Consider the following 27,414-nt stretch of genomic DNA (forward strand, 5'->3'; position numbering starts at 1 on the left):
GGCCTTAAAGAAGTAAAAACTCAAGTGCAAAACAAGATGGGAAGCCCAGGTTTGGGAGTCTGAGTTCTGGGAAGTTTTGATATACGACCATCAGCTCAAACAGCAGTGGAGTAAAAAGGTAAAGAAAAGATAGCTATGAAAGCTAGAAGTCACATATACCAAGTATCATAAAACTAACTGAAGTAATTCCCAGCGTTTTGTTTATTTATATGAAAGCAAAAGAATGAAGCTTACCAGAAAACAGCTAGTAAGGTCAGTGATTAAAACGGAAATAGAGAGAGCTCAGAGCTCAGGAAACAAGCCCTGCCCCTGGTTCTCAGGCCTGCAGCGTGCGCTGCCGGCAGCCAAGGGCTGGAGCAGGAGCCTCCGCGTGGAGGGAACACAGATGCCAGTTTCAGAGGACAGAGCCCATTTTAGCAACAAACAAACAAACAAACAAAAACAAACAACCCGCTCTAGCTTGCTAGAAATGCACCATATTTAGTAACCAAAATAAATCTCAAAGTTTTTCGTCCAGTGAGAAGAAAGGGCATTCAGCTGACCGCGGTGCTTCTCCTTCTCAGACCAGACCCCTCTCCAGACCCCCAGCAGCAGAGCAGCGCTGCTCCAGCAAGAGTTAAACCGACGTGAAAGCAGCTACCTTGTCCCGGCGGGGCAGCCGCGCCCGCTCCCAGTGCATCGCTCCCGGCCGCCCGCATGGCTCCGCCGCGCTGCGCTCCGCCCGCCCCACCTGCGCCCGCCGCGGCCCCGCCCGGCCCCGGCCCCTGCCCCGGCCCGGCCCGGCCCAAGGGGCAGCGGCCGCCGCGCCGCTCCGCCCCGCCCCGCGCCGCTCCGCTCCCCGCCGTGCCCGGGCCGGTGCCGCCCGTGAAGGCGCCGCCGTGGCAGCGGGGCGCAGCGCGGCCGGGGAGGCCGCGGCGCTGCTCCCGCTCCTGAAGGGGAGGGCAGGAAAACGCACCGGCCCGTCCGGGCTCCGCAGCTCCACAGCGGGAGGCACCGAGTCTTCCCATGGTTTCCCTAAAGCTGGAGGAGGATGGTTGCTTTTCTTTTCCCTGATTAACGGAAAAACAGCGCTGAGAATTCGTATTCATCGGTGGGACTGGCAATAAACTGACACTAGTACTGTCTGGAGAATATTCTATCGTGGAGAGCCAGGGATATGCATATTTGAGACTCATACACAATCAGTAGGATATTGCTTCTTGGAATTTGTGATTTCATTAAGATTTTCCTAGGATTGCCAGAGATCCGATCCCTTCGCCTGGTCTGGAAGGGAACAAAGATGCTGCGGTCACAGGGCATGCCTGAGCTACGGAGCGTCAGCCGAGTGAGTCCCCCCGCGCCGGTGCTCAGCTCCCCGTCAACAGCTCCTTCATGTGCAGCAACGCACAGCCCCACCTGCAGCTCCCCAGCCTGGCGTAATCCATGGCACAGCACAGCGTCTACACTCTTTTCTGTTCAGCATGCTGATAACATCTTACCGTTTCTCTTAATCGCCTTACAAAACAAGGTGGCTTCTCAAAACACACTCTATCGATCCATTTGTAAAGATTTATATCTTACTAAAGGAGAAGGAAGTTTTAGTATTAATGGTACATGAAAAAATAGAAAGACTCCACGATCTGATTGTAAATTTTTCAGAAAGTAATGTGAAATAACTGAATTTTTTTTCCTAAATAAGTACTTTTGCACCTGATGGAGGCAGGGGTGAGCGTGAGCGGGACCGGCCCCATGCCCCAGAGCCAGGCAGAAGGGCCGACCCTGCTGGGCTCTGAGCTCTTCCACAGCACAGCTTCGCTCCCAGATGAAATTTGCACATTTCAGTGTAGTGGAACAAAACGGGACTTTGACATTACTTTGGGGAAAAAAAAAAAGTTTCTATGGGCTTAATTTACTGCAAGTTGGGTTTAATTGGGCAGGAGAGATGATTACCATAAATTACACTAATGGACACTTCTCTTACACATCAGTTGAGTTTTGTGAGAGAAAAATTTTGTGGAACCTAACAGTGAAATACGAAGAGAGAGGTTTGCTTCCTCTTTTCCCCTTTTAAAGTCAATCGCCTTCAACAGATCTCCCCAGGTTATTTTCCAGTATCTGTGAGAGAAAGTAAACCAGAACAGCTATAGCAGAATAAGCCATCTTGGGATAATTAATTTAGAATTAGCAGCTGTGTGGACATTATTCTGGAATGACATGAAGGGTTTTTTCCAATTAAAAAGCGAATGACTGTCCAGAGTGCTATTCTGGAACAGAAACTAGCATAATTTAAGTATTTTCTCTATATTGACAAGGCCTTAGAAAGGAAAGACTCAGCACAACCTGGGTCCCTCAGAACACTGGGAAATGCTGGTGACATATTATTGATTTAAGATGACTGGCAATCTGTCCCAAAGAGATGCTGATAAATGAAATATAAATGCAATGCTCAATGTGTGTATAAAAATAGGAATTACATTTCAATTAGTCAAATCTCTCTTGCAATACAATTTTCCAGCATATTGAGTCAGTCTAAACAGACCCGCATTGACCTCCTACCAGGAGGTATGCTGAAAACTGCTCTGGCATTCTCCCATGAATCAGATGGCATCATGTGAGGATCTTACTTCTTTGTCCTCTCCAACATCTTTGGATGCCCTAATGAGTTTTGCTTGTTGTCAAATTACTAACACTTACAAAACTGTCAGTTTTTTTTGTTTTTTTTTTAACTGTCTAGTAAAGTTTTGTTTTTTTTTAATGTATCTATTTTGCAATACAAAGCCCATTAAGAACCTAAGCCTTTTGGTTTTGCTGAAGACTATATAAGCAGAAGTATTCGTTTAAATGTCTTTCACCTTCTCTAAAAACTACTTTGGTAAACATACATATTAAAAAGCCATTCACAAATAAGATTTTTTTTTTTTTTAAATGAGCAGGGCAGCTGGATTAAGCAAACAACAGCAGAACTCAGAACAAGTCTAGTTTTAGGAGGTCTCTCAGCTCCCCTTTCCTCCTCCCTTATCTGGAGCTTTAAAAATGTGATTGCAAAGTGTCATGTTACTTGGATTAAAAATGTATAGGGCAAGGTGAGAAAGGGGAACTGAGAATGACAGCCATGGCGAGGAGCTTGGGAAGGGGATAATCAGTTACTAAGGTGACTGGATTAATCGTATTTCCCAGTGATTGGGCACTCTCTATAAGCGGTAATGAAAACTAATCACTAAAAAATTCAGGAAGAGAAGTTGGGTTTTTTTTTGCCCACCGTACTGAAGGCAGCACAATGATGTCATCAGAACAATCTAGGGGACTCACAAAAGTCACCAGTTTTAGATTTCCTGTTTGCAAACACTCCTTGTCACAGCGTCATTAGCGGGTGGACGACAGCGCCGGGCGTGCTGTGCTGCAGGTGGGCAGACAGAGCCGGCTGCTCCCTGCCACGGGAGTGGGAACGACCAAGAAGGTCGCGGCGAAAAGCTTCACGTCGGGGAGACGACGGTCTCCTCGCCCCAGGCACGCGGGAGCGAGCGCAGAGACTGGCGGTCCCCACCGACGGACACGAGACAGCGAGCTCGTTAGTACAGCGAGACCTGCAGTTATCGCCTTACGGAGAAGAAAAGCTGGAGGGGAGGGAAGCAGGTCTGCGGGCACGCAGCGGGCCCGGGCTCCGCGGGGTGCCGGAGGCGGCCAGTCTGGCCGAGGAGAGGCCGAGGAGAGCTCTGCAGCACCCGCGCTCCTCCCGGGAGCGGGCGCAAGGGGCCAGGGCGGCATTCCAAGGGCGCCCCTGAGCTGGGCTGCAGAGCCAGTCCTGACTGCCTGGCCGCGACTTCCCAGAACTCGCCCCGTATCCATCAAAGCTAGGAACTAAGCGTTCGATGCAGATAATCGCCTTCTGCCTCTCCCAAGTCTCTTTACAGTTTCAGCCGGATACAGAATTATTCGCTTCCTGCCCTAATCTGCTGAGCAGTGGCTCTGAGCTCCACCCTGACAGATTATTTTAAGGCACCTTTATATGAAATTTTGAGTGCCAAAAAGGTGAGCTTTGGGGAAAAAAGCAAAGCAAAAACCCACGGACAAATTCATGCAAGTAAACAAATAAAAGTGAAAAATAAAAGCTCTTAAAACCTTTACAGAGAACAAAAAAAAGTTCTGAAAAGGGACAGTACTACTATAAAAATAGGATCAAAACTCTTTTGGAAAATATTTTACTTTAGTGTTAAAATTGATCCAGCCTCCCGCACAAAACATACAGTTGTATTTTACAAAGAATTAGAAGTTCAGATGTCTCTAGGAGAAAGTTTTATACCAGCAGGCTCCTTTTGTTGTTGTTATTGCTAGTTCTATTGAGCTTTTAAAAACACTTCAACAAAAGGAACAGATACTTTGTGATTCCCATTCCTGTAAACATGGTGCAACTACACACAGAAATGCCAAGATGTAGTACTAAAAATAATCCAGTACCTGACGCAAACCAGTGAAACTGATATTAGCAGACACCTACTGTCCAACAGGCTAAGCCATTCCATCGCTACTTAAAAGTAATTTAAAAGTAACTTTAGAAACAAGAAACCACTGATGACTGTTTTTCAGCAAAACTGAAAGAAAGAAGAGGTAGGAACTCCAGATTTTTTTAATACACAACACTTTCTGAAAGTCAGATGGGTCTACGATCCTACAGCACCCAGTTTCGGTGTGGCCTCGCATGAAAGGGTCAGTCATGTCTGCTGAGGGGAATTACCATTTCTGTTCCTGGAGGACATTTTCTCTTGCATTTGGATCAGGTTTGGCCAGAGGCGCTTCTGCAGTGCTAGGCATGCACTGCTGTAAGGTACTCCCTTCTGCGCTAAGGTTGATCATGGTCTGCTGCTGATGGAGAAGCCACATGCCAGAGAAAAGGAGATTTTTTTAAGTGTGACTGCTATAAACCATAGCCATGAATGGACCTTGGTAAATTCTCATGTTTTCAATGGACTTACTCCTGTACATCTGTACATGCAGAATACTGTATATTTTTTTCCTTCCAAGAGCAGAAAGATGACAAACTGCACTAAGTAGAAAACTTAGAAAAAGTACATCTTGGTACTGTTCAGGAAAAAGCTCCTTCTATTCAAGAAATTCTGTGAGTAGGAAGATACCTGTAGAGGAGGGGCCTGAGATTACTTACAATGCATGATTCTCACATTTATCTTTAATTTTCTTGTTTCCATCCCAACCTTTTCTAGCTAATATTTCTTATTTTGATGAGGCTTAAGGAGAATAGCTTACATAGCTTTAATGCAGAAGTGACTTAAAGAGTAGTAGACAAACATCTGTTCAGCAAAGCACGGGTCAGACAAAGTAGAATCAGTCTTTTGAGTGGGGGGCTACAGTTTCCACTGAATTAGTATTGAACCCAAAATTAGTTCCAGGAGTCCTGCACTTCAAGAAGAGCCGTCTTTCAAAAGAGGTATGAAACTGAAAGCCTGACAACCTATGGCTGTAGAAAAATCACAACCCTGGCTGCAGGGACAGAGGTGTTAACCTCAGTGTCTTGTATTAAATTCATTTCAGGTAATGACACCATAATTTCTCATTTGCCCCTGTGTTTTTCCTCATTTCCCTCTACTTCAGTATTTGCACAATGCAGAAATGACCTCCATATGACCACGTATCTGCATTAAATCATCTAACTGCACATGTTCATATGGAGCCATGCACAGAATACTTGTGCGGTACAGCAAGGAGATATTTAAACATCAGGAATTACTATGAGGTCAACATGTATAATTAAATGTAATTGGTAATCAACAGACAGAAGTCATCACCCAGCATGAAACCTCCAGCACATGATTCTTTAAACAATGTCTGAAGCAAGATTTTAGCAACCCTACTGTCACATGAATGGATAGTACCTAATGCCCTTACTGGATATGATAAAAAAATAGTATTTTGCAAAAATAACTGTGGGTCCCAAAGTAAGCAAAAGAAAATTATACAAAATGCTCTGCCTATAATTTGGTAGTATAATAAGCTATTCATGACCTACAGTTTAGATTGCTTTTTTTTAAATATACTTTGCTTCTTGAAGAGTATTACATTTGTAGGTACATGAATAAAGATAAAAACTTCGACCTATAACCCTTTTAGTCTGTCTGGTACAACACTGCCATATATTTGATATTACCTTTGGTTCTCTATTCATTTCAAAATGCACATTTATATCAGTGCAAATCCTGTGCCCCAAAGGCCTCATAATCCAGATACAATAGCAGATGTAAGGGAGAAGATCTCTGTTCATTCACCAATGATCCAAATACTGCTGCACTGAGCCACTCCTAAAAACACAATAGTGCATTCAGGTGCGGAGGACTGGAGAGAGATTGTCGCCTTCTACCTTCCCTCAGCGAATGCCCAGAGCAGCATATGTGCTCCTCCACTAAGTAACGTAGGTCAGAGGAGCGTCTGCCTTGGCTTTACTGCCAAAAGGAATACAAAATAAAAATAGAGAACAGGTCCAGTGTGATTCCTCGTGACACCCTCTGCACAGTTATCCTGCACAATTTTATTGCCCGATTGAACCATCAGAAGCTATAGCAGCTTTGCATGTTAACAAGCTCCACTCCCCTGACCCGCAGAAACCTGCTGGTCATCACTGCCCAGCAACTGTTTTGGGCAGTCCCTATTACACTCCTAAATCCAGATCAAAAGCAAAACTGGCCAAATAAAACATATGAACAGATGGACAGCCCAAGAAAGTATTGCTGGGTACTTTTAATACTGCAGCTAGTCAGACAGATTTTAATTGGGGCTTCTAAAAGAGACAAACAAGCTTTGCCTGTGGGTAATTAACCCTCAAGACGGTGGGAAGATCATCCTTGCTATGAAAAAAACACAATGAGAAAACAAAAATGAAAAATGACCCTGAAAAAATTACTTCCAATACAATTCTTTTGCCTGCCTAAGATAACAGCTAGGGCGAGGCACCAACACTGGTAACACCAAGAGGAAATGTCTTTGCAACTTACTCATAGAAATTAAACAACCCTAAGTGATGATTACTAAAACGTTTGTGCTGGCATGTTACGTGTCCCAAGCAAAAGCAAGCCAGGCATTTCTCAACATTCCTGCATGGCCAGCAACATCCTCACTCTGCAGAAAGGGGAAGAGATGGCAGATAAATAACAAGGGACAGAAGGGCTACTGGGCAATAGAGCAACGTTTTTCAATATGCTCGAGACTTGAGCATGATTTAATGTTCACTTCTTTCAGTGGCAGTGCCAAGTTAAGCGGCTCCTTGCTCAACTTTGTACTGGCACAACCCGGGAACAGAAAGAAAAACTGCTTGTGGGGCTGAGTGGTGAACTAACCTGGGCACTGATCCGTGTTAAGAATAACTCAGAAATACAGAACTTGGAGATATTTTTATTCTCAATAAGCTCCCACACCTGGTTTACGATAAGGCTCCACAAGCAGCATACCAGCAGGACTGCAGGAACACTGCAGGAGGAAAAAAATGATCAGGGGCTGCTTGAGTTGGCTCTGGTGCCAAAAGAAACGTACATCAAGCCATGGCCTGAGGCACTGAGCTATGGCACAGACACTGATCCTACAGCTTTGCATCTGGCAAAGCCAGCCGCAGCGTGGCTCTCCCATGGGCTCGTCACCTACTTCAATATGAAATGAAGACATGACTTCACTTGCTGGTTTAAGTGGTAGGAATAGTTTAGCTATAAAGCAACCAGTTGCACTTCCCTTGTATTTGCCAACTGCAAAAATCCCAGAAGGGGACCAATAATTCAACTTTACAAACTGCTGGAGGGGAGGGAGAGACTGTTGAAGGCAGCTGCTGCTGTGTGACACTTTGCTTGCTGTATCAGAAGCAACTGTGTGTGGTGTCTGTCACAGCCAATTTAACTCATTCCACAGTGAAACTTCACAAAATCTCTATTAGTATAGTAATTAAATTATTGATTGTGGGTATTCCCTGGAGCATAGCATTTCCAGTCCTTAGAGAGCTTGATTCTAGATTTTCCCACTTTTTGAATCTACCTGCCTGGGGCCCTGTGCATCTCAGGAAGCAAATGCTATCACTTATTAACTGGTTAAGAGGAAACTGAAGCTACAAAATTGACTTACAGCTTTCCCAGCTGTAGTTAATGCACATGCATCCCTGACTGTCCAGTCAGGAGTGAGTGGGTTGAGACAAAAAAATATAAGATGTACCCTCAAACAAGATGGAGACACACAGGATCAGGTATCAACTCTGCCCTCGAGTATTTACACCCTAAAGGAAGAAGGGAATATGACGTAACATAGCAGAATATGTCCCTGAAGATAATGTCTATGGATCTTTTAATTCTTTTTAAAATCTAGTTATTTCCAAAGACCTTACCTTCTTGGTCTCAAACACACTGCTTCTGAAAGTCTAAGAAAAGACCTTGAATGCAAAAGAGTAAGGCTTAGTGGTCCAATCCAGTAATGGTTCTCCAAAGCTACAGAGTAGTCAAGAAGAAAATCAGCTGTGCAAGTTGAATGAACGCCACAGTAATGCTAGCACATTGCAGTAATGCAAGGCACATCCAAGGGAACGAATCAAATGATCTGAATGGAAAAACAGGAAGGAAGTGAATTATATGCAAGGGTCTGCAGGAACCTGATTTTGAGGTGAAAGAGGATGACAGAATAAAAGATATGGCCAGAGTACACTCATGGATGCTTATTTTAGCAGCTGCAGATTTTTAATCAGGGAGGATTGCCAATCAGGCCAGAAATTACAATAATAAGGATAGGAAGTGAGGTAAAGCTGAACAAAATTTAAGTACAGGGACTGCGAGGAGAGGGTGGATCTGGAAACAGGTTTATACAAGGTTTTTTCAGAAAGTGACTGTGTAAAGTAACAGGGTTTTTTACTCGTTCTGGTTTCCCCAGTATGTCCAAATCGCATCTAATTAACTTACAGAAAAAAAGATCGTTAACACTTCCCAGAGAGTACAGTTCATCTTCATCATGCTTCAAGCTGCTATCTGATAAATAAGATTATTATTTCATCTTACATATTCATTAGTAAAGAAGAGAGTTTAATTTTCAGATAGCAAGTTAAATTTGACTTGCAAAGTGACTGAGCAAACTAGATCTGGAATCTGAGAGAACAAATATTCACCTTCACAAGAATGTTTCTATATGATCACTCTGCACAGATAACCACGCTTGAAAGGAAAGATTCCCTTCCTTTTTCAGAAGATTTTTCTCCGCTGAAATTTAACATCTCCACATAGTTTAAAGGGCTCACGTATATGAGCTCAACCACATTTCTATGCTTCCTTTTATTTATTTTTAGGAATAATATTTTTTGCAAGTCTTTCACAGAGTACAACTGTAACCAAAATCCATCCTGAAACACTATTTCAGAGTTAATGTAATCAACAGTTTATACTAAAAGATAAATATTTCAAAACAGTAGGATTCATGTTTCCTGTGAACATATTTCTTTGCCATTCCTATACATCATTTCTTGAGATATTGTTCCCTCATTTAAAGCCTTTCTAATACAACATACTCTGAGGGCATCAGCTAATACTACATTTGCCAGAAAGCAGTGCAATAGAGTTGGCCCCAGAGATTCATTTCCTGTTTGGATGTAGTTTTAGCTCTAGTTTGCTGTTTAGCTCTAAATGCTGCAGGGTGCTCCTATGTTAGCACCAGCTAGAATCATAAGATTGCTCAAAGTGGCAAAGGGAAGATTTAACTCCGCTTGCTAAGGACAACCGAGGACTAATGCAGGCAAGGGTAGTCACGACAGCGCAAAGGACAAGCTGGCCCCCACTGACCTGCACCTGCGTGGCCCATGTGCCTTCAGAAACGTGGAAGAAGAAAATTGTAAGTAATGAGGCAACCAAGAAAAAGCTGGATTCAAGGGATGAGGAATAGCCAGAGTAAGGGAACACTGTACCTGTCTAGAAATTCATAGCGAACACTGTATGAACTAAATATTGAAGTCAATATATTGTTTTCAGTCTTCTTGCAACAACAAAAAGTTTGATCTGGAACTCCATCTACAGACAAATCTTACTGCTGACACTGCAGGAGGAACTGGTCACAGCAGCATCTTTATAATACAATGCAAAAAGCTTCTAAAACTATGCTTGTGGCAAAACTGCCCATATCTAACTTAGAGAGCACAGAGCATGCTATACATTCTCAACATTTCTCTTTTCATATCTTAGGAGCTGATGTATTAACCTGATGTTACACATGCCAAGATGCAATGTATGTAGATGTATCAAACTGGATTGTGGAATGTAAATAAAAATCCCTCTTTCTTACTGTTCTCTCCTTTCACTGCTGTCTGCACCACTTCAGCTCTCCATTTCTAACAGAGCTGTTCCCAAGAACCACCTGCGTGTCACTTTTATTATGGAGACTGATGAATGCAGTGAGTGAAAGCACACCTCCCAGGACAGGAGATCCAGATTTGCCCAAAGAAAAATGATGAGTCTATTAAATAAATTTGATTAGACATATGTGCTTCAAACATGACAGTAACACTATGCAATTTCTCACCCATATCTTCTGCAGATGATAACATACCCTAGACAAACATCCCTCTATGGCAAAAGCAAATGTCTGGATCCTGTATTTCTTTTTTTCTCTGAACATTGGAGTCACAGTGCACTGGACACCCAATTGCAAGAACTTGAAGAGAAATATCTCCTATTTTGCATACAAGAACACATCTCAAAGCCTTATTGTCTCTCTTCAATATTTAATGAATGTGGGGAAATACAGCTTACTGTTAACACAGACTTGCAAAAGGGCGATGCCTAGCTACATTGCTAACAAACCAAAGAAAACTACTTATTCATTTCTGAAGGTCACCGACTCCATAGGAAGATGTATGCTCTTACTCTTTTTTTCATCTGGAGCAAAATATGATTCTGCAGTTTGTTTACTTCTTCCTAGAAATATACTTTGCACAGCTGAAATAGCAAAACAAGAGCTCACATTTAAAAAGCTACTGATCCAAATATTTCTCTCCAACACTGGGGCTGCTTTTACTAGCCCTTCTTTGATCCTTCATTGTATTATACAAACCAAACCCCAAAACAACAACAACAACAACACCTAAAACACCACCACCACATTTGATCCTGTATAAATTGCAACACTCACTCAGACAGGAGCCCTTTTCATACTTCCCACCTTCCAAAGTGAAGAAAAGCTGTGTAACAATGACCACAGCCACAGCAGCGCCTGGAGGAGAATGCCGCATTTCCAAGATTAATGCTATAAAATGAGGTCAAGCGCTACCGGCGACTGAAATAAAACAGCCAAGTAAGATGAACTGACGCAGTTCTAACGGTGCTGCACGATCTCCTCACCTTCACAGGCTCACAGAAGTCCTTCTCGCAGCACACGCAGGTACAGCAGCACCACATAAACATCGCCGCATGGCCATCTGCAGCCCTCGCCCCAGTGCTAGGTACTGCTCGGACAGCCTCCCGCACTGCCTACTCCGCTCCATGCATCTGCGAGGCTGGGAGGGCTCTGGGCGCTTGCTGTATAAACAGAGCGCCTTTGCCAAAACAAGCATCGCTGTGTGCAGAGCTCCTGCGCTGCCGATGCGAGCGAGCCGTCGCACGCAGAGCAGAGCTCGCGCTCAGGCTGCGCACCTCTCCCTCAGCTGGGAGTATTTGGGTTAGACACAAAAAGGGGTCGGCACTGCTGGCTTTAAAGCTACAAGGCTTTCTATCCCATGTTCAACACATGACACTATTTCTTAAACTGCAACTTTGAGCCAAAAAATTGGACGGGATAACAGACAAATCAGTAGCACATCAACAGAAATGAGACGATATATGCGTTCCCGAGCACACACAAAACACTGGACTTGGTAGCAAGATTCAAACAGAACTGAAAATGGAGATTCAAAGATGCATAGCAGGGTATAAAGCCACATGTACAGTATATGCTGTCTTTATATCACCACAGAAACACTGCTATTTAAAAATCACTAAATAAAAATTTCAGAAGATTAATGTGATCTCCTGTGAGGCTCAAATTAAATAGTAATTGTCATGTAAGGAGTCAAGCACAGAACTGAGAGCCAGGAACAGCATTTCAAGCATGGCTTTCATCGGTGCAAGAAGAAACCTCACTACCTCTTAACCATTACCCTCACCATTCTTGTTGAAGAAAAAGTATCTTACTATCATATTTAGAAGATGTAAAGCACATGTTCATTACTGCCCTGTTTGCCACAGTTGGAAACATGGATCCTCTGCCATCAAGCCCTGGACACAGCCTCTTTTTTTTTTTTTTTTTTCAACATCATCCTCACCCTTTCTTGGCTTCTTCTCCCCCTGCTCTTCTCCTCCTTCTCACCGATGTTTCCTGTTTGTAGCAGCAGACTTATATTATTAGTCACCTAGGACAGAGATATACTATCTCAAATCTGAGCTATATGCAATCTAAGCTTGAGATCTTCAGAACCATTAATTCAGAATACCTGTCCATACAAGGTGCTCCCAAGGATAAAATTGTAGGAACCACCAAAAACATCAGAAATAAAATGGGCTTTTAAAAGTTCCCTACTGCTTTAGTCATGCAGCATGTTTGCCGGCCCTTTGGGCCAGATGACTCTTAGAGACTCTGACAGACGTTATAGTGGTTGAGTTTGGTAGTTTGGGCTTTTTAAATATTTTCTTAGTTTGCAGTAATGCACAGATATTCACAATTTTGACTTCCTCATATTGCTTTGCAAAGTCCAGTCCCTTCTGCTGTGAAGAAATTCTGCACTGAAACAGTGATTTGTAAAATATAAGTTTCAATAATATAGCTGAGGAGTAGACTCTTGGCTGATTCAAAACATGGGCAATGTGGAGGAAAATATTCCCAAAAGCAAAATTTAATTTTCATCAGAAGGAAAGAGGTATTAAAACCTGAAAATGTGCTCTGTAGGATGCAGAATCAGAGGGAAAATATCTAAAAAGCATCCCCTCTTATCCTACTGGTATCTCAGATGTCATTTCTGGAAAAGCGTTAAAATGAAAGAGCAAGTATATTGTAGGGGAGTCAGAAAAGGAATTGAAAATGAAAACATGACATGGGAAAAGAGTAGTAAAGTCTGATTCATGCAGAAGACAAACTATGTTGGTGTGGAGATACTAAAAGATTTCTTCCACAAAAGCGTTTTGTGGACATTTCTGTCACGTTAGGAAGCTTTCAACCTAAGATCATATTGTCAGTATACAGGCTTCATTCTGAAACAGAGAATAAAGGACATTAAGGGCAAAGGATGAAGGAAAAGGAAAAAAGAAGCTGGCATTCAAACCAGTATGTGGTGCAATTTTCTTGGACTGGGCTGCACACAGCCACTGAACTGTAATATGTGGAACAGGTCTTCGGTATAGACCCAGGTTCTGCAGCAGAGAGATTACAACCATTTTGCCTAGCATGAGCATGCAGCAACAAGTGCTAGTGCTGCTGCAGCAGCAATGTCTGCTCCTAAACCCATTCTGCAATGCATTGCTGCAAGAGAAGTTGCCTGAAAGCCATTCCTTGTGCAGCAGGTCCGCACATTAGGTAAAGAGATCCCAAGAAGCAGCAGTGCAATAACTGGGCAGAAATGTGCACAGAACTTGAATGAAAATGAAATCAACATCATTAATCTTATTAACAATTACAATCAACACCACAATGGGCTGCCATGAAAATGATTGCAAACACAGAAATTACAAGAAACTTAATTCAATTGACATTTATATTACCATTTCTCTACAGATGTGCTCAGTCAATGAAGTTTAAATGGTAAGAGAGTCTCCAAAAATTGATTTACCTTATTAGGAATATTAGACATAGAGAATCTCTGATCACTAGAAGCACAGCTCTATTAAATGACATACAGAATTCAATACAGCAGAGGTGTTGTAAAGAAAGCTTTTCATTAAAAAAAGAGGCTTTACTACTTGTTTACCTTGACCAAATCAGGATCCCATCCCACATCTGCAAAATCTTTAAAAATAACCAGTCATCTAGAGCATACAGAGGAGTTTTACAATACTGTATTCCACACTGGTCTGCCAGAAATTTTTTTTAACTTTAGCTGTGTTTCAGACCAGCTAGAAGTAAAAGCCAGGCCAAAAGGCATCCACTTTGTTGCAAGAGTCCAGTGAGAAATCTCAGCTAAAAAAAGTCTGTCCAGGCTAAATACAAAGACTAAAACATTTCTCTTCTAGTTGTGCAAGTTTGGAGCATGTAGTAGATTTTGAACCCCAGCCCATGCAACTACAAGAAATTAAGAAGAAATGTCATGACTTACTTTTTCAAGGAACCATTTTACATTCCTAGTGCAGATTTCATTCCAGAGAAACTGTATCTCTACTGAGAAACCTCCAGATTTTTAATAGATTTTTTTCTGTTAATGACAGAGGACCCCATCTAACAGAGGTGAATGGGAAAGGAGGTGGAATTCTTTGTGCAGAAACAATGTCATTAGCCTTAATCAGGAAATAATTTACATCAGATAAAACCACGCCTGATTCACAGGAATTCTACTGCTATTCAGATAGATCATTTCAGCTTATAAAGCAATAAACAATTCTGTGAAAATACATGAAAAGACATTCATTATTCTACTTAACATAATCAGAGAGCCCCCATGAGCTTTACAGAACAGTAAAAAAAAAAAAAAAATCAACCTACCAGGCTGAGTATCACCTCCATTAAGAGGGATCAGGTTCATTCCTCATTGAAGAGGAATGCATGTTTTCTTCTTTAAGTTTTGTTACTTAGATTACCCAAAGGCAGTCACAATGCATTGACATTCAATACTATTAAAAGTAGAGTTCAGTACCCACAAACAAATGGAAGCATCTTAAAATGAACACCAACAGCTCTTCTTCCCTGTAAACATAATTCAAACAGTCCTGGCAAGTTGTAACCTGGCAGCCAATATCCATAAGCCTCACTGCAGCAGTGATTTCTGTACCGCTTCCCTACGGATGGCCAGGCTGCCTCCCTCGCCGTGGCTCTCCATAAGCCATGCACATGGAAGAACACGGCCTGCAGTAATTTAACTACCGCAGCAGAAGCCAGATGACTGGATCAAGCCTCTCACTAATGTGGGGGGACACAAATGTTCCCACGCGTTCAAGCCAAGAACAGAAAAGCCTAATAACTCAAGAGACATCATTGGGAAGGTTAGAGAGGGGCTCACGCAGAAGGTGGAAGGTGATGGAAGCACTCAATGTCCAAGCTCATGTGCAGCTCGTGTGCTCCAAAAGGGTCTGTCCATGCTCCTTCCCTCAGCGCCAGGCAGTGAGTCCTAATTCCATTAGCAGCAAAGAAGACGCAATGAAGGGGAGCTCACTTGCTTAATGCTGCATTTCTTTCCTGAGTTACTTAGTAAGAGTGAAACTGGAGGTAGGAGGGATGCAAAAAAAGAAGGCACATGAGTTTTGATGCGGCTTAAAAACTTCTGGAGATTAGATGCTCATATGACCACTGTAACAAGAAGAGAACTCTTTCCAAGACTACTTGAAACCAAGAAGTTTAGGGAAAAAAATAAGTTAGAGACTAGATCCACGTATTTGGTGAAATCTGAATGTTGCCAAAAATTAAACAATGAAAAATAATGAAGCAAGAGAGAAATTGGTGGAAAATTTGAAAATTGATTTGTGATCATACCTTTGCTGTGCTGTTGTCTAAAATGGTGCTTACACTGTGAAGAAAAGGTGACTTCCACCTCTCACTCTCCCCAACCCAGAGTATTTAAGGTATGTGAAATATCTTTCTAGAACACCCTAGGTACACACTTAACTGATAGGAAAAGCAGCGAGCATTAGCCAGCTCATCATAGCAACAATTTAACAGTACACTCCGCCTCTGTAAAACTGGGAAAATTAAGTTACAGTAACAGTAATAGGGAAGAAAAAAAACCAGAAGTAGCAGAGAAGTTTAAAGAGGCAGAATATAATTAACAAAAGAGAACTGGGCCAGCACCATAGCAGGCCATTCTTAACTCTGGCTCCAGGTCTTCACCAGACACAACTAGTGAAGACCTCAGGACTGTCCCACACGGGAGGCAGCGCTGGGTGCCGCTCGGGCACAGATGCAGGCCTGGGCGACTGTGCAGCTGAGCCTGCACCACTTACCCCCACAGTGCCACCCCGTGCCCTTCGCCACCATCTTCCCACGAGGACTTGCTTATCTGGAGAGACTTCCTGGAACTGCACAAACATGATGCGGCTGCAGGTCACAGATAACCACAAACATTGGGAGTTGAGGGGAAAAAAAGGATTAACCCACTCATTGCTGAAAGCAATCTGAAGCCAAGCATTTGAGGAAAGTGCAACTGGAATGTCTGTACTGCAGATGTATTAGGTGTGCTAAGCAGGATTTCAAGTGATTTGAAGCCCACAATGCTTTGGGTAAGTTTAAGAGAAAATCAGATCCACAGTTTACTAATTTATTACTGTCTTTGTCCTAATTAAAAGCAAGCTTGGGACGCTGCTGTTTGTAAAGCTTGATGGTTCAGGTTTCTAAACTTTTATTGCTCAGTTATGAGAGCACTGCATGTAAAGACACATGAGTTTCAGGTCCAACTGACAAACAGCAGGAAGCAAGCGGGGAAAAAAAGGCACATGCTGAAAACCTGCATGTTAGTGCTAAAACAGTATCCTTATCAGAACTTACCATGGCTCAGGCACCTTGTGCTGAAGAAATTGGCTTATTCCATTTAATTCAAAGCTACATTCTGATCAAACAGAAAAGGAATAGTTGGAGAAACAGGGGCTGGGCTCTGCATTCTGCAAGAACAAACTGCAAGCCTCAGTAATCTGCAGCAAAGTAAATGCACAGCCTCTTTTTTTTTTTTTTTAAATCCAGCACTGAAGCCAGTCATCAGTTGATCAGGCTCCTGGTTTTGTAATACTTGCTTAGACATAGGTTTTATATGTGTACAGGTCCCCTTCTTAGTGACTCAGGAAGGATTATTAAGAGGCCAAACTAGTGTTTGCACACAGCACTTCAATAAAAGAGGAATGAGTTGGAGTATAAGCCCTGTTAACTTTCTCTTTCTGGCTACAGAAAAGCTGCAAGGTTTGTAAAAATCATGATCAGCTTTGAATCTTCTTCATCAGGTTCTGTACAGGAAGGATGACAGGTAAGAGAGAGCAGAGCTGGAAAGTCAAGTGAGTGGTATGAACCAAGTAACAAGGTGGTAGAATATGAGTACTTGGTATCAGCACATCAAGTTACAAATATTAGAGTATACTTCCAGAAACATCACCTGGCCCAATATAATAGAGAAAATAATTTCAGACTCAACCTAGTCTTCATGCCAAAGTCATTTGATCTGTTCTTCTGCATGAAGTGCAGACAAAACCAATCACAAACATTATACAAGCCAGAAGACTCTCAAAGGTAATGGACTCGTTCAACTCCATATACAGACGCAAGTGCAGGACAAACACACTCAAGCAAAACTGCATACATAAGACAAGTCTTACTAAAAATTAGGCTAGACCAATAGAAACTCATCAACTTGCAGGTACACAAAGATTCCAACAATACAACTTCTGTCTCTCTACATGTCAGGAAATTTTTCACACTTCAAAATGTAGTTATAAAAAGGGAAAACTTTGAGTTAGAGTTATGTCAGGGAAAAAAATTCACCTGTGATTGTCCTCAAATGGGGCATTTTAACAAGAACACAGCTCACAAATTCTGAATTTTAATTGTGGAAATCCAGCTGAGGAATCTGCTTCTGCCACTATGTCACTTCCATTAGTCTGAAGAACATTACTTCAAATAGAGGATCTCTTTTAAATGTGAGCATTGATGATGCCGCTTGAGCCCTCCTGTCCCCGAATAAAGTTAAGTTACACAAGATTTTGCCTGCAGAGGTGGTGGAGTCTCCATCCATGGAGTTATTCAAAAGCTGTGGCCACATCTGGAGTACTGCGTCCAGTTCTGGGCTCCCCAGTACAAGAGGGATGTGGCACTACTGGAGCAAGTCCAGCGAAGGGCCACAAAGATGATTAGGGGACTGGAGCATCTCTCTTATGAGGAAAGGCTGAGAGAGCTTGGCCTGTTTAGCTTGGAGAAGAGAAGGCTGAGAGGAGATCTTATCAATGTGTACAAGTATCTGAAGGGAGGGTGTCGAGAGGATGGGGCCAGACTCTTTTCAGTGGTGACGAGCGACAGGACGCGAGGCAATGGGCACAAACTGAAACACAGACACTTCCATCTTAACATGAGGAAAAACTTCTTCACTGTGAGGGTGACAGAGCACTGGAACAGGTTGCCCCGAGAGGTGGTGGAGTCTCCTTCTCTGGAGATATTCAAAATGCGCCTGGATGCAATCCTGTGCAATGTGCTCTAGGTGACCCTGCTTGAGCAGGGGGGTTGGACTAGATGATCTCCAGAGGTCCCTTCCAACCTCAGTGATTCTGTGATTCTGTGATTCTGTGATTCTGTCCGGACACGGTCATGGGCAACCTGCTCTAGGTGACCCTGCTCGAGAAGGGGGGTTGGACCCACGATCCCAAAGGTCCCTTCCAACCTCAACCATTCTGTGAACAATTACATAGGGCAAAAACAGATGCAGATGATGAAGGAAAGCTGACCAGGAGACGAAGCACAGTCCTCAGGGAAAGACTACATGACTGCCTCATATATGGCAAGTTCCAGAGAATTAACTAACCAGCAGCAGCAGGCAGGGCTGAAAGGAGACTAGCGAGCGGAAAGCAGAGTGCATACATATATGCTTACTAATGAAGAGAGAGAAGTTTGTGCACACAAGTGTGTATGTAAGGGGAAGGAAGGGAGGAGGGAAGCAAGGGAACAATTGATTTTTGAAATCAAAAGGACTTGCTAGGCAGCCAATGTTTTTTAAATAAGTATATTTCCTCCAGGAGCTTATGCATGGATGCATATGCTAGGTTTTTATTTTCTTAAATGATATACTCACAGGAGCGATCGGTTTTTAAGTTAACGCAGTTTCTTCACCATCATCTACTTCTTGTGCCTGGCTAAAATTGTGATTGTACAGTGTCAATATTTATTCCTACCTAGGCTAAAAAACATATGAATGTTTACCAGATATGTGTGATCTGTACAGTGCATATGTTAGCCTTATTCTCTTGTAGTTGTAAAATAGTAAAATTACTGCAAATTTTGTCTCAGTTTTCAATTAATAATTTGCATTTTCTGGTTTGGCTTTTCTGTGGGTTCAGCCAAGGAGGCACATGTCTGCAACTAAGAATGGAGCACACACACACACACTAAAAACAAAGCTCTCCAAAACTGGTGAACATTGCCAGATTTCAGCTGGGACAGTAAGCTTAACATAAGTCAACGCATTTTGAGGACTTCAAAAAGAAAACATTCTCGCTAAATCCAAAGAATTCATAATTCTACTGATCTGCTTGAAACATAAGAGGCTCAGCTTTCTTCTAACTAAACCAGGATATCCCCCCAGACAAATCCAAAATTACTGTATTTTTATACAAGGAGTACAAGACATGCGCATTACCATGCATTACAAATCACTTCAGTTCCAAAAGACTGTTTAGACACACAGCAACAGACAGGAAGCTCTTCATTCAGTTTAACTTCTCATTCGAAGCATGTATTCCTCAGAAACACTGATCTTCAGAAACTATCTTACACCTCTTAGCAATGCTACAAATTATTATTGTTATAGGACTTGAAGCCATCATCAAAAATTGCCATCTTTTTCCATTTTGACTGGCTCATTCCTGAAGGACTGTTGAGTTCTGTGGCCTTTTCTCAGTCGGGTAAATGGGATCATTAACTTTGGAAGCTGTACTACACACATGGCTCATCTCTCTAAAATGTTTCACCTTGGTTTGGGAAGTGTTATGTGATATGATGATGAACAGTAATGTTTTCCTATCTTACAGCCTCTACTACTGCTATTATTGATTGGGGCTGCATCATTGATTACTTGCAGGTCCTAGTTTTCTTAGTGTAGTTTTCCTTGCACAAAGGGGTAAAGGGATATTAGCTAATCTGTTGCAAATATCAGTTTGATAAATAGGTGAGAGAAAATAAAAATAGGAAAGATAGAGACACCTCATTTGTTGCATGCAACAAAATTTTTGGACCCACAACTGGGTATTCTCTCTCATGATTCAGGAAATCTTTTTCCCTAAGTTTTTTAAAAGCTACTATTACTGCTTTTAAAGCATGAGGGCTGTAGTGCAAAGCGCAACCACCTTCAAAACCTCTGACTTTAAGAACTTATTTGTCAGACAAATAAAAGAGGTATCTTCAGTATGAAATGACACAAGACAATGATAAAATAAGAGTTTGCAGTGATGGTTTAAAATAGGGCATACTACCTACTATTTCTCTTCATAGTTGGTAAAGCAATAAGCCTTCATGTAAGCCTAAAGATCTCAAAGTCTACTATCTACCTGTCAAGTAGGTAATGACAACTAATTTCGAAAATATGATCTGATAAGCCATTTCAGTCCAGGTTTTGTGTCCTTATTTAGCTGCTGACAATTTTATAAGCACTTTAAGCTGAACAAGGAAGTCTCTCTCTCTTGTGGAGGTATTGATGTCTTCCAGTGTCTCAGTGCAGATGGAGAACATGAAATCAGGCTTTGGCAAGCAGTAGAAGGAAGAAATGGAGTTTCAAAAGAATGTTATTTGAAAACCTACTTGAATCTTTGCATCTGTTTCAGCAATATGGAATATTAAATATTTAAGAGCTCTCAGAGAATTAAATGTTCACTTCTAAGTTTTGTCCAGATAGAGAAATTGATTATAGTTTACTTTAAATTGATAGTTTCACTAAATTTCTACAAAACTCCTAAAAATTTATATCTGAACTTACCAATGCACACTAAAAAGATGTAAGAGTGTCTACACAGTAAATTAATTTAAGAAATTTGGCGCAAGTAAGTAAACAGGTGTTTAGTTTAATGGCTTGTTACCACTAAGCATTCAAATTAACACAGGTTACTGAAAGCTAAAGGCACAAGATTTGTCTTTATTGACTAGAACTTGAGATAGCCAATGAAGAGTTAATAGTCAAACACGGTTACTCGCAGGATCAATAATCTCAGTGATATGAGAAATCTTGCATAATGCTTTCTGGTTAATCATGCGGTGATTAGTAAATTTCTGCACTGCTGCAAGAGGATCTAGTCACAGATGTCTGGGCTTGACCCATAATAACCCCCCAAACTGAAAGCTGAGTCTGTTCCCATGCTCACTGCCCAGAGACAAGGGCTGAAGTCCCCTTAACTTTCTTGCTAGCAAATACAAATTACAAAACCATGTGTGATCATAAAAACTGTAATAACATAATGGTGTGGGGTACCATTTGGATCAGAAGCACTTTAAATTAGAAAATAAATGTTAAATAATGCATTAAGCTCCTAGACTTCAAAGTCACTGCACAGAAATGGAGTTCCCCTCCTCTGTACGTATTCACTGGGATAAAGTTAGTTTTGACTCTGTCTGCCTTCTATAGATTTCACTCAAAAGATACTCCAAGCAGGACTTGCTTTCCTTGTTACTGTTTGCAGCTTCCAGTTCTAATGATCATAAAAAACCCAAGCATTCCCTTTCACACACACCTTTCCAGAAGTATTCAAAATGTTTCTACCAGCACTTAAGAAAAAAAAAAAAAAGAGAGAGAAGGCTAGTCCAAATATTATCTCTTCTAGCATGACTAGTTTACAGTGTAGAGCTGATGTGAAGCATGGGAGTCTTGGTTGCATTTTTTATAACTAGTTTAGCACACACAACCATATATTCTGAATCTTGAGAAAGAGGTTCTAATGATGCATTCAAAAACTAAAGAGTACTTCTAAATGCCAATCTATGGTCAAAGTTATAATTAGCCAGTAGATGGCTCCATTAACTAGCTTAGCAAACTTGTGTATGAACAGTCGGATCATCCTTTAGGGGACTATCAACATTAAGGACATTTTCCAAGGAATCCCCATCACTGCTACATCAAATCAACTTTCCCACACGAAGGATGGGAGAACTCTTGTAGCCGCCTACCAAATTGCTACTATGACCAGATTTGCCTGTGCATTTAAAATTATGACAACCATTTAGAAAAGGGCTTCTCAATATTTATAACCTAGTGTGGAGATGTAAAAAGGTTTTGCTGTCCTTGCCAAAACTGTATATTCCACCTGTTCATGTGATGGTTCAACACCTCACTTTACACAAATTTGTTAGCGCTGCTGAAACACCACTTTCAGACACACAACAGGACTTTAAAGACTTCAATCTAAAGGACACGCATAAATGTACATGCAAAACTACATGCAAAACTGCATTCAATTCATTAAAGGAGGTATTGGTGCAAAAGAAAATTTTAGTTTGGGGGTATAAGATCAAGTCAGAAGTTTGCTGGTTTTGAACGGAAAGCACTCGTTTATTTTCTTTTTCCTCCTCACAAGAAACAGATCATCCATCCTGCTATCAGCATAGCTGGATCCTGCTTACTTGCAGGCTCTGCGTTCCCCTGCTGCCCCCCCAACATGCCTGTTAATGCATTCCTGAGCTCCCTTGTGTAGAAAGACAAACAGTGCCCCTGAGAAAGACATCTGGAGAGCTGGGGCCACGTTAGTTCAGCGCTGGCCAGGCTCTGGTCCAGAGGGTCTCCACCTGGGTCAGCCCTCTGACATTACTGCAGCTGCTCTTCCAAAGTCAGATCCCCTCGTGTCACTTTCCAGCGTATCCAAAACACTTCCTCCATATTATCCTACGTATTTTGGTGGGCTCCCAGTACTTCAACTTAGAAAGCGCACAAAAATAATAAAGGGCAACAGAGTACCATGGGAAGGAAGGTCAGAGGTGATCTTGGCCAAGCACCATGAACACAGATGAGGTTCAAGCACCTCCGAGGACATTAGCCCTCGGTGATGCAGACCGGCGCAGCTGACGCTGGCACGAATCCCTCCCCTGTGGCTGCCCTTACTGCTACAGCTCTCTGAGCAAAGGCAGGATGGGGACAAGCTGGGACATCTCTCTGGAAGGGGAAGATAGGTTCACTAACCCTCAGTCTCCACTCCTGATTTTTCCAGATACTGGCCTTGGTTGGAGAGATCTAGGATGACCATCTGCACCTAAACCCCAGATGAGCAGTGGGGGATTCATGGGCTGCTCTTCCTTCATGGCTGTACTGGATATAGCCAGGAGGGACAGCAAGGAGCAAACAAAGTTAAAACATGGCAGATATGTAACTTACAGCAAGAAGGGGCCATGCTGGGACTTGAGTGCTTTCCCCTCCAGCCGCCAGGCAGACGCCAGGGTGGTCGGAGAGAGGAGATAAACAGACCCTTGGAGCGAGGATGGAAGGAAAGGACCAGGATCCCTTCCAACAAGGGCATAAGGGCTGAACAAAGACATTTTCAGCTGTCCTGACGCTACGGGCTGCTCAACTACTCGTTTGAATCTCTGCTGTGATCTAATGGCTGATAACAGCTATCGAGAGCCCCCTTAGGGCAGGGGCTGCTATCAGCGCAGCCACCCGCTACCCCTTTTCTGAAGCACAATCCCGGCCGGCAGAGCCGAGGCCCTGCGTTACCTTTGCCTTCCCCGGAGCGGCGGCAGCACGCAGGCCGGCAATGCTCGCAGGGGCCAGCGCAGGAGCGAGCATCCCCACGCCCGGCCGCAGGGAAGCTTCTGGAGCCCTGCTGGGGTTGCGCCCCCGCCCCACACTGCCCCAATGGCCACCTCGCACCCTGCCCCAACGGCCGCCCCACATCCTGCCCCAACGGCTGCCCCAACGGCCCCCTCGCACCCCGCCCCAACAGCTGCCTCGCACCTAGCCGCCTCGCACCCCGCCCCAACGGCCGCCTTGCACCCAGCCACCTCGCACCCCGCCCCAACGGCCGCCTCGCACCCCGCCCCAACGGCCACCCCAACAGCCACCCTGCCACCTCACACCCCTGCCCCAAACAGCCGCCCCTGTCAGTCTCGCGCCCCCGCCCCGGATGGCCGCCTGCCACCTCACGCCCCCGCCAGCCCTGTGCCTGCACCCTGAGTGGCCTCGTGCTCGCTGGCCTTTAGCACACTGCGTGATGTTACTGTGGGTCAGCAGAAGCCACCGCCAAGGCAAAGTGCCCAGTCTGTGCAAAGGATCAAGTTTACCAATGAAGTTGCAACCTAAAAACTGCAAGTTATGAAATGGAAAATTGCCAAGCAGGCTTGGGGTTTCATTCCTCAGTTCCTTCATTCTGGCGTGCAAAGCACCGCAGTGTCCAACGCACGGCTAACCCATACAGATGATGCCCCCCCAAACCTTTTAGCCTTAGCACTACTAGGAACAAGATAGGGAGGCAGGCAGAGGCATTTCAATTCACTTTCATTTCCCTTTAACAAAATTTCACTTGTCAGCTTTCAGTTTTATTGGATTTCCATTTATCAAATTGATTATTTCTGGTTATCACATTGTTTAGATTTTCAAACTAGCAAACCTCATCCTCTCACACTTTTCTCCTATTAGAAAAGAAAAAAAAGGAAACCATCAGTATATTTCTTGGTGGTTTAACTTTCACCACGGGGCAGGCTGACGCTCCTGCAAGCACAGCAGAGACCCTGGACACTCTCCTGAGCTGCCGCGTGCTAGTGACGACACTGAAAACACGAGGCAGCGTGCGGTCGCCCGGACCCCGGTCTGCAGACTGGGATTTGAGCCAATGTGTTTTGTTCCTGGCTTGCAACAAGCTTTACAAGCACCTGGCAGGATGGGCTACCTCAGCCCATCAGGATACTCAGGAATATGTCTGAGGTCCTACATTCATTAAAATGGCCTGGGTATGTCGAATTTGGTAGCTCTCCTCCCAGCTCGGAAGCAAAAAATAATCTCAGAGCACATTTCATGATTTCTAAAGGAGCTTCAGGCCCATGGTCATTTACAGCTGTAATTCCTAGGGAAAGCGGTACCTCTTCTGAATGCTCTTCTGCCATGAAAGTAGACCAAACTCACCGTATAACTGAAAATCTGAAGCTACTGAGATATTTGGTACTTTCAAAACTTCTACAAAAATCCTAACAGCAGAAAAGCTAATGAAACTCACTGATATCAGCACACAAAATTCAGCAAGCCCATCTGCCAGATTCGCATAATACGATTTATGAAGTAAACTCTTGATTAAGATACGTAGTCAGAACTAAGAATGTCACAGCAGAGTGGGCGCAGAGGAAAGCAGATTCCCCGTGAGCCATAGACTTGACACGATACAGCACGGAGAAGGCTCCATTATGCCAGAGCACAAAACCAAGATGTGAAGGAAGGCTATGAACAGGGACACTGATTACATGGAGGAATTCAGACAAAAGAAAATGTTGTTGCTCTTGCAAGTCTCAGAGCAAGTCCTGAACAAACTACGGATTCAGTTTCTTTGTGCACTCAGGGTTCACAATGTGAAAGAGGCTGCCGAAGTCGGTGACTGGCACACAACAATCCTATTTATTCTTTTCTTAAAAAAATAAAATAATAATTTGAAAGACTTCATTGATCAATAAATTCCAAAAGTCACAAGCTCTGATAAACTTTGCTCACTGTGATCCTATCCAGAAGTTTATGAAATTACATCATACTAGCCCATAGTATATGGGCAGAAAGCCACGTAATAATCAAATGTTCTCAAGATGTGTTCAAGCCCAATTCACTGCGAGATAGCAGGAAATTCTATCCCTTCCCACAGCCTATAAAGGCAATTGGCTATCACAGAAACTAACATTTTTGTTTGATTTTTTTTCAGGTTATTTTTGTCTTCTCCATCACGCTTCCCCAAATTAGCATCTCCTTCCTTCCAAATACTGTTCTACAGGTTATAGCGTACATGACTTTAAATCCAAAGTAGATGCATTATTGACAAAAAAGAAACTGCTAAATTGAGGATATCTTTGTAATCGAGTTCTTGATAAAGCAGGAAGCATTAGCTTTTGCATTTCTAACTTTAATCTATGCGATTAAACTTTTAAAACTATGAACTACTCAGCAAGATACCACTTTTAACCTTTTTTCACTGGTTTGAATCCCACATTACTTCCATTGCCAGTACTGACTTTGGTGTTGCTTTATGCACTTGGCCACCTGAAGAACGTGTTGCTTCTAGGTCTGCCCTTTTAGACAACACTCTTCTTCCAGAAGCTCTCTCATCTAGTGTCGGCCTTGACAGATAGCACCTTTACCTTCACTCTTACAGTCAAAAATCATGGCAAACATCCCTTGAACCTACTGCGTCATTTCCTCATCGAGAGACCATCCTCAGCTCAGCTTTGCCTCGTCTGAACACTTGGTCTGTGCACCACTTCCCCGCCGCTCTTCCGCACGTTTCTGCCCCTGTGCTCAGCCCCGGTCCTGAGCATCCTCAGTGCGTGTCCCCAGCCTGGCAACCAGCCTCTGGGAAGCAGAGCTCACACTAACGCCCCAAACTCTTCTGCTGCCGACATCCCGGTCCCTCCCAGGAGGCATTGTTTTACCTCCTGACACGGTGGCCACATGCTCCTGACACTATCCTCTGGATTCATGTCAGTTCTTTGCTCCCAAATTTCACCCCCCACCTTGAGCAGGTGGGCTTACCTGGGCTTCTCTACTGCTCTGCAACGGTCTTCCTCTGCTGCCCTCTCATTTTGAAACAATTCTTTAAGAAGATTTCACTTTCATTTGGGTTATGACCATATCCTAAGACCGTTTCATAGTACAGGGAAATCAGACTAGCAATTAATAAATTGCTCAGGATGTGACCCTCATACTGTAAAAAATGAACTGCTGTTTGCCCTGATTATTTAACAGCTATTTTCTCAGAGTCAAGGATAATAATGAAGCTTCCAATTGACAATATCCTGCTAATTTAATAGCTTGGGTCAATGTGAGGAAGCTGCAGTATTTTGAATAGCAATGACAAATCCTATTGAACAATAAACCCCTGTCCTGGGCTGAAACATCTTGGTGGCCTTGCTGAAACTGGAACATCAAAGTAGTATGAAAAAGAGGCAAACACTAGTCTGTTCTAGAAAAAAAAAAATCCCACAACTCAAAATTGCTTTCAACAACAAATATGTAATTCCTCCTTATAGATGATCCACAAAAAGTTTTTTTTTAAATGTAGCCCTGTGCCATTTTTCATTCACAATTCATGAAAGAACTCACATAACATGTCCTTTCCACCACACAAATTTTTTCCTTTAACCCACATTTAAATTGTAAGAATACAAACATCAGAAAATCTGATCTTTTCCATTTTTGTTGCAGAAATATTGAAGATACACATACTTGCAACTAAACCGAAGACACAAGAAAGCTGAATTTTTAAAACCCAAAGTATTACTCATTGAAATTGAATATGTATCACAAAAAAAGCTGAAAACAGACTGACTAAAAATAATTTCTCCTTTTAATAGTTCAGCTGTCACTTATCTTTTGTACTAGTTCTCCAGGCATCTTAGCCTAGC

General features: G+C 42.9%; 1 protein-coding gene across 8 annotated transcripts in view; it reads right to left on the reverse strand.

The window, feature by feature from the left end:
• The window catches only part of TMCC1 (transmembrane and coiled-coil domain family 1), a 198,376-nt gene that overhangs the window by 12,406 nt on the left and 158,556 nt on the right, over nt 1-27,414 (reverse strand). Inside the window, exon 1 of one of the 8 annotated variants that reach the window (XM_067303563.1) lies at nt 16,645-16,743. The exons of 6 other annotated variants lie outside the window; for them this stretch is intronic. In XM_067303563.1, the coding sequence (XP_067159664.1) occupies nt 16,645-16,647 (3 nt within the window). In that variant the 5' untranslated portion in view covers nt 16,648-16,743. Of the gene's footprint in view, nt 1-640; nt 686-16,644; nt 16,744-27,414 lie in introns of those variants that run through there. One more of the 8 variants, XM_067303560.1, reaches the window with a different exon arrangement.

This window comes from Apteryx mantelli, chromosome 12 (assembly GCF_036417845.1).
Source record: "Apteryx mantelli isolate bAptMan1 chromosome 12, bAptMan1.hap1, whole genome shotgun sequence".
Classification (NCBI taxonomy): Eukaryota; Metazoa; Chordata; class Aves; order Apterygiformes; family Apterygidae; genus Apteryx; species Apteryx mantelli.